At 44.6% G+C, this 7,932-nt stretch overlaps 5 protein-coding genes across 5 annotated transcripts; 4 read left to right on the top strand and 1 right to left on the bottom strand.

Annotated features, from left to right (window-relative positions):
- Window positions 1-2,814, top strand: VCUG_02134 (uncharacterized protein; the record flags this gene model as incomplete). The annotated part of the gene is made up of 1 exon (XM_008076957.1): window positions 1-2,814. A coding segment is annotated over one exon (2,814 nt), but the record flags the coding sequence as incomplete, so codon positions are not given.
- A 148-nt stretch (window positions 2,815-2,962) lies between these two features.
- Window positions 2,963-3,291, top strand: VCUG_02133 (uncharacterized protein; the record flags this gene model as incomplete). Its single annotated transcript, XM_008076956.1, has 1 exon — window positions 2,963-3,291. One exon carries the CDS (start codon window positions 2,963-2,965, stop codon window positions 3,263-3,265), a length of 303 nt encoding a protein of 100 aa, XP_008075147.1. The 3' UTR covers window positions 3,266-3,291.
- Window positions 3,292-3,384: 93 nt separating this feature from the next.
- Window positions 3,385-5,093, top strand: VCUG_02132 (uncharacterized protein). The gene has a single exon (XM_008076955.1). It carries the CDS (start codon window positions 3,714-3,716, stop codon window positions 4,953-4,955), a length of 1,242 nt encoding a protein of 413 aa, XP_008075146.1. The 5' UTR covers window positions 3,385-3,713; the 3' UTR covers window positions 4,956-5,093.
- A 1,112-nt stretch (window positions 5,094-6,205) lies between these two features.
- VCUG_02131 (uncharacterized protein) lies at window positions 6,206-6,532 on the bottom strand (the record flags this gene model as incomplete). Its single annotated transcript, XM_008076954.1, has 1 exon — window positions 6,206-6,532. The coding sequence occupies one exon, from the start codon at window positions 6,530-6,532 to the stop codon at window positions 6,206-6,208; it is 327 nt and encodes a 108-aa protein (XP_008075145.1).
- Window positions 6,533-7,186: 654 nt separating this feature from the next.
- VCUG_02130 (uncharacterized protein) lies at window positions 7,187-7,930 on the top strand (the record flags this gene model as incomplete). The annotated part of the gene is made up of 1 exon (XM_008076953.1): window positions 7,187-7,930. A coding segment is annotated over exon 1 (729 nt), but the record flags the coding sequence as incomplete, so codon positions are not given.
- Window positions 7,931-7,932: the final 2 nt, after the last annotated feature.

Below are 7,932 nucleotides of genomic sequence, written 5' to 3'. Positions count from 1 at the left end.
GAAAATGCTAAAGACGGACACTCGATCGATGGAACCGGCGATAAAAAGGTGGCGGTGAACGACCTTGACGTGTACTTTCAGTTGAAATTTGCGGGTGATAAACTGAAGAGAACGCTTGACAGCCAGAAAGATGAACGTACCACGTTCCTTGTGGATAGCTGGCAGAAGAAGCTGCTTGACGCGGTCGACAGCGACACATCGTGCGTTATATCAGCACCTACATCCTCCGGAAAGACGTTCATCTGCTTTTACGCGATAGAAAAGGCGATTGCAGAGGGCAGGCAGCTCATATTCTGTGTGCCTACCAAGGCACTCGTGAATCAGGTGGCAGCAGACATCCTCATACGCTTCGGTGATCGTTGCAAGTACGGCATCGTTATGCCCGATTATCAGGTGAACGCACAGTGCGATGTACTCGTAACGGTGCCCATGATGTTAGAGGCGCTGCTCGAGAGCGATTTGGAGCGCACGGCCGAGACAGCACACAAGCGCAACAAGCCCGGTCTACCTGCGTGCCACGATACGATCGTTATAATCGACGAGATCCACAAAATCAACTCGGATGAGATGGGCGCATACATCGAGCGTAGCGTGCACAAAGTGAAAGGGCCGCTGATCGTGCTGAGTGCAACGCTTGGCGATAACAACCGGGTGTATGAGTGGATACGTGCCGTTGAGGGAATGAAAGGAAAGGAGTGTGTGCTGGTTGAGCACAAGGAGAGGTACTGTGAGCTGAGGAACTACTACTACAATGGGGAGATGGTCGGGATCAGCCCGTTGGTAGGGTATGGTGGGTACGTCCATGAGGATGGTGGACTGGGCGGCAAATCGAGAAATTGTTTGGATGTGCAGACGGGCAGGGAGTGCGGTGCTGGATCGGGTGGTGGTGTGGGAAAGAATTTGGACGACGAATCGGATGGCGGCTTGAATGGCGGGCTGAAGGGTATGCCGGGCCACGGGCCTGATTTACATCCGTGCGATGGGGGGATGCGCACTCCTGCGAGATCGGACCCGTTACGTGCTGAGAACGCCAATCTGCTGCCCGAGGATGTCCTGAAACTGTACTACTCCGTATTCGAGATAATAAAAGAGAATAAAGCGCTGAAGAAGGAGTACAAGGCGCTGCGCTTCAAAAAATACTTCAAGAGCAACATCATAACGAAGAAGGACGTACGGGCGTACTGCTCAAGCATTTTTGCGTTCGTGAAGAAGCACGGCTTGATGAAGCAAACGATCGAGTTGATGAACAGAGAGACAGAGGATGCATTTAAAATACGCAGCGATGTAAAAGAACTGAACAACCTCATAGAAACGCTCAAGAAGAGCGACATGCTGCCGTGCATCGTGTTTAACATGGACAGGGAGTGTGTGAACGAATTCGCTGTCTCGCTGTTCAACCTCGTGCAGAAGAACGAGGTGGTGCAGAAAGTCGCACGCATCAAAGTGCCAAAGAATAAATCATTGGTCAAGAAGAGGGACGAGTGGATGGAGGAGAGTGCGCGTGAAGAGGAGATGAGCAATGCCGTTGTACCACGCGATGATTACATGATAGAGAAGATCAGCGATGAAGAGCTTGATGAGCTGGTGGCAGACGTGCGCGTAAATCCGGTGTACAAGAAAATGCTGTACTACGGGATAGGCGTGCATCACAACGGTATGAACAAAAAGTACCGGGAGATCGTTGAGATTCTGTTCAGGAACAAAAACTTGGGCGTGGTGTTTTGCACGCACACGCTCAGTCTTGGCATTAACATGCCGTGCAAGACCGTGGTGTTTGCGGGTGATAGCGACCGGCTGGACAGGATCAGTGTGGTGCAGATGAGCGGACGGGCGGGCAGAAGAGGATACGATACGATCGGACATGTCATTTTTGTGGGCTTTGAGGGGTACCGGATCAGGAGATTGATGCGCGATGGTGAAAGCGTGGTCAAAGGGTACAGTAACAGCGTGTATGGGTGGATGTGGGCCGGTGGAGAGTACATGAGGAGCATGGCCGAGCATTGCTTCAGCGTTCTTGCCGATGATCGCGTGGTGGGCACGGACGAGGACAGCGGTAATCGGGGTGGTGGGGTGCATGCAAGCAGCAGCACGGATGGCAGTGAGAATAGGGCGAAACACGGCGATGGAGATGACAACAGCGCAATGCTTACGGACCAGCAGCGTGGAACGGCTAGCAGCGCCTTACATCCGCAACTTACATCGATAATAGAGCGGTCACCCTACCAAAGGCAAATTGAGAACGTGTTTGCCGTGCTCGTGCGCTACGATTTCATTAAAGTGGAGAACGGCACGTTCTATAGGACCAAATGGGGGGATCTTCTCCTGTTCAACGAGATGAGCGATCCCCTGCTTTTCCTGATACTCCTGAGGAACGGTGCAATTGATTTGGACGGAATGAGCGCGAAGACGTTCTTTATGGTGCTGTGTCACTTTGTAGAGGTACGGTGGACGTACAGGGATAGCGGCGATGCGCCTCCGATCCTTGAGGATCTTCCCGAGCGTGTAGAACGCTGTCTTGCCGGCATCAACGCAGCATACCCCACCAAGCTGAAGATAACACCGACCAATACGCAGCTCATACCTCCGTTCCTGCACGCTCATCCCTGCCAGAGAAAGGATGCATACCTGTACAATTTCTTTGTGGGTGGCAGGAAGGGGTGTGAACACATTCCTATGGGCGATTTGTGGCAGATCTGCTTTAGAGTTAACAAATTGCTGGGCAGCTTGGTTGAGGTGCTTGATGGGAAGGGTAAGCGGGTGGTTAAGGATGTTAATGAAGTGTTTAAGACTAAATTTGAGGAGTTGCATGCTTAGGATGGTTTTGGTAGTTAATTAAAAGCGGATTGGTACAACGTGAATTAGATGAGGGTGTAAAAAGAAAGAGGGGGCAGATGAGACGGGTACCGTGCTAATACCGTAAAACTAATCATGTAATGAAAAACGTACTGATCTAACGGGTACGATGTTAGCGGTGCGTATTGTGGAATATAAACGATGCGTACCGCTACGAGCTGCTCATCGTATTGTGGAATATAAACGATGCGTACCGCTACGAGCAGCTCATCGTATTGTGGACATGCACCGCAATGCGTACCGCTACGAGCTGCTCATCGTATTGTGGACATGCACCGAAATGCGTACCGCTACGAGCTGCTCATCGTATCAGGGAATAGAAACTCATCCTTCATCCAAAGAAAATACGGAGAAGGGCGGAGTGGCGCATACAAAAGGGGCTGAGGACGTGATGGTGAAACAAAATAAATAAAATTGTGGTACCACGGTAGCACCGCTAAAAAGGAATTTTTGCTAAATACTGGCATGAGCTGGTGGTAGTAGCATATTTTTATTTTTGAAAGGGTTTACCCGGCAGAACGGCATTTCATGCACGAATGGAAATGCAGCACACCCTGAAATATCACGCATTGATGCCGTGCTCGTGCACGCGTGTGAGCAAACGGTTGTTAACACTAAATGAAGCGGTTGCTTGGACAGCAGCTGCGCAATTTTGCACGTGGCCGACCAATCGCTGCGTAGTGGTGTGCCGGCCGTGCACACAGCTCATCTGAGCGTGGTTGTGTTTGCTGTACGAATTGTTGCATGACCTGTACAACACGTTGTACCGCATAAACGTTTTTTGAGTTGATTAGGGCCTTTGCACCGTTCGTGCGGATCACGAGGTGCCCCTATTTGTGGACCGTGGCTGCGCGCCCTTGATGGGTAAAAAAGCGGGACAGGTTAGAAAACGTGATGGAAGTTTCGATCGGAGGGGTGGTGGCGTTCATGATACGAAGATGGGCGAGCAGGCCGATGATATGAGCACGGAGACAGCGCACAACGATCATACAACAGGCGGTAGCACAAACATTAGCGGTGTGCCATTCATAAGGGTAAAGCAACGGGTCCACGAGCAGGACACGTTATTGGCGTACATTAGAGATTTTGAGGAAAACGGTAAAGGCAGCGTAATATACATCAGCGGTGTACCTGGCAGCGGCAAGACGTACACGGTCATAAACACGCTCGTACATCGCAGCAATACGCTTTACTTCAACTGTGGCACCTTGAAAAATAAAAAGATGTTTTTTAGAAAGCTGTACAACTTGGCGAACAGAAAGACAATGAGCGGTGTAACGGGCTACAGGAGCGTACGTTCAAAGCAGCAGTTTACAATGCACAATCTCAAAGCAAAGCTTGATAAACGCATTCTGGTGATAGATGAGCTAGACTTTGTGCTCACCAAGGACCAGCACGTGTTATACACCCTGTTCGAACTAAAAGTATGCGCTCTGTTGGTGTGTATCAGCAACACAATGGCATTTACCAACAGGTTGGATGGCAAGGTAGCGAGCAGAATCGATTTTTTTATTAATTTCGAGGCTTATGGTGCGGAGGAGATTAGGGAGATTGTTGGGGTGGGAAAAGACGATGCATTTGATTTGGTGGTGAGGAGGATGGCAGCCGTGTGTGGCGATGTAAGGAGGGTGGAGTGGTATAGAAGGATGTTGAGGAGGAACGGTATTGAGTGTGGCAGTGGTACCGGAACAAGTGGTATGGAGAGTAAATCGGGGAGTGTGAGCAAAGGTACTGCCTGTTCGGGCAGTACCGCTATGAAGGGCATAGGCAGCGGTACAACGCACGATAATGCTAGCAAAAGTGGCAATGTGGGTGATGGCAGGAGGAGCACCGATGATAAAGCACAAGCCTGTCTTAAAAGTGAAGGTGACATAAAAATGATTGATCAGTTGATGAAAAACGATAAGCCGGTCTTTAAACACTTCCTAAACGAAATAGATGAAAAGAAAAAAAAGATATTGAAAATGGACGTGATCAGGTACGAGGAGGTGTGTGGCATGGACTATTTTGAATATGAACGAGTTATTGATGAGTTGGAAAGCATGGGGCTGGTGGTGAATGGCAAGGCTGTACTGACAAGGGATGAGATGGACAGAAGTTAAAGCATAGCGATGGGTAAACGTGAAAGGGTTTCTAGAACATGACGGACGGGTTGATAGCTGTAATTAGCGAGGCAGGTTGATTTGATAGATTATTGCCGATGTATGGTGCTTGGTCATACATGTTAGGGCTGGTGCTGTGTACGTTGATGTTAGGTAAAGCATGCGCTTAAACAAAGATTTTACTTTTCTCTTGGCATTTATCCTTGTTTTGCCTTTTTCGGTAGAACACAGAGAATCGGTTCTTGTTCAACAATTGTATTTTTTATACTTGGTTCGTTAAAAGGAGCTGATCGTGTTCCGGAAAGAATTAAACAGGAATAACGTTCAATTAACGATCGTGCTCATCAGCAGAAATGGCTGAAGCTATAAAAGCGGGTTGGAGGGTGAGCCTTAAGCTAAAGGGGCTGAGCCTGTAAGAATGCCTTACGCTATGCAATACGTAGCGATTGATTACACGCAGAGCAATGAGTAGCACACCACCGCACGATCATACAAATAAACAGACCATATCAACTAAAACAGGTGTAACCATTACTTACGTGGAACTGCTGGATGAGTCCTGCAGTCAGCTCGTGTATGGGTCATTTACTGCATCTTTCCCATCAGGCACACCCAATACCCGGATCACTCTTTCTGCTGATTAAGAGAGAAAACGCTTCTTTTTTGCCCATAAATTGGGCAAACATATCGCTTTTGTCCTAAAAATGTTTTGTGATACCAGGACGTAACAGATTTGTTCCTGATGTACGTGCTGAACTAGGAAAGCTACACAGTTCTGGTAATGCGGGCTGCAGCAGAATACACAGGTCGTGATAAGGGCATACAAGAGGTGGTACAAGCAAAGTGTGACACGTAGAGAATAAGGGAAGTAAAAATCTCATAGACCATGAATAAAATATCTCTAGATCAAATTATTGCGATGTCCTGTTTTATAGTCGATCGATTGCTTAAAACCAAAATCTACTTCGTCATGTTTGTTCTGAGCGAGTGTGTGTCGGTAAAACCTTTTTTAATGAGTGCTATTTTTAACACTTCAGCAATGAGGTTCTCAAACACAGCTAAATGACAAAAGCAGTAAAATGGTGCCAAAGTCCCTGTCCACTCGTAGAAAAATACAAATAATTTTTTTTACACGTGGAACGCTCCCAAAAATATTACAATAAGCGCTATATTTGCACACGAGTTAATGATGATGCTGCATTCCAAACAATATTCTTGCCGGTTTGTATCCAACACAACCTTGCAGACTGTTATTTCATGTCCTGATCACACTCCGCATTTCCAGTAAAAATATTTTTGGAAATATAAAAAAAAAGCAATTTCAACTCCTGATAGTGAAACAGCATATAATGAGCATGTAATGCTGTAGTTACGTTGAAATATTCATTCAAGCACATTTCAACATCGGTGAGGGCTGAAGAAACGTGTTTAACTAATGGTTGATGTGGGTGATTGCATACTATAAGACAGCAGACGTACATTTTTGAAAGAGTATTAAAACGGTATATCGCCGAAAAAAGTTTTTTAGCCAAAAATTTTTTAGATCCGTCCATCCACATATGGACATCAGCTGACATAACGTTTTATTCCGCTGATAAATGCATACTTGATGTAAAAGTATCAAAATTCTAAGTTAAATTACAGATATGATATCTGATATGTTTGTATTGAACTAAGTTTTAGAACTCAACTAAATTAGCTGAGAATACGTTCAACCTGCTCGTAGTACTTCATTTGCATAAATATTTGCTATTTCATCATTTATATGATCAAGTGCAGAGATGATACCGGTACTGCAGGATGTTAGACGGAGAAACTAACTAAAAATAGTTTTAAGATAAATAAAAAGACAACTCGAAAAAACTGATTGGTCAGTTCTATGAAATAAATTATTTGCCCCTTCGAGAAAAATAAAAGATTTTGTTTCATGTATTTGCACTGCATGAAGAGTCTAAAGTTGTCGTACAACTCATTCTTTCTGAAACGCCCTCAATTTTTCTCCACTAACAACATCAAAATTACACGATTACCGAATAGTAGCTAATTAATTTGCTCCTACCATAAAATCTTAAACAATAGAAAAAACATAATATGGCATATGAAAGGAAGAAAGTATTATTGAATGGAAAGAGCACTTTTTACCGTTTTATAAATGGAAATAGCGCAGCTAGTACAAAATAAAAAGAAATATTCCAAAAATAGAACAGTTGAATTAAAAATATAAAAATGGCACAGAACTTGGCCTCATGAATTTTTTATGTGCTGTTTTGCTGCTTATGACAACTTTCACATTTGCTATGAATGGCAATCCATCCGAACACAGAGGTGGATACGAACCTATCACGTTTACTAGGTTTAACAGTAAAAATGCTTTGCAACAAGGAGCAAAACAAGACCGGACACTAAATATGGTGAATGATATAATGACTAGATATAGCGAGCAAATAGAATCAACTCTGAGATTTTGCAGCCAACCAAATCAACACGGCTGGATTCAGAACCGGGTTATATACCCACAGACAACGAAAACTTATTTATTAAGAATTTTTGGCGAATACTTTGTTATGAACTTCGAAAATTATTTGTCATTCACAAAACAAAACATCGCAACATTTTACCACACTAAAAAGGAAGGTAAGCTTGAGATACATGTCATGAAAATTTGCGAATTGACCAGAAAAGCGATGTGTTTGCAGGCCATAATACATGTAATATTTAGGAACGTGTATAAAGGCATGTTTCGTGACCTCAGGCTTTTTTATAATTTAAAGGATATTTTGTGCAATTATACGGATAATTGTAAAAGAAATTATAGTGTAATAATAAAGGACAGGAAGATTTCTGAGGAAAAATATAACAGTCTGCTCAATAAATTAGATACCTACGCAAAAAATATAAACGATTTGGTAGAATTTCTAGAAAAAAGAAAGGAATCATTGATCAAGTTTATGGATGCTGATAAAAATGACGAGTGCGT

This window comes from Vavraia culicis, assembly GCF_000192795.1.
Source record: "Vavraia culicis subsp. floridensis unplaced genomic scaffold supercont1.45, whole genome shotgun sequence".
In the NCBI taxonomy this organism is placed as follows: domain Eukaryota; kingdom Fungi; phylum Microsporidia; family Pleistophoridae; genus Vavraia; species Vavraia culicis.
This window is presented reverse-complemented; position numbering and strand designations above follow the sequence as displayed.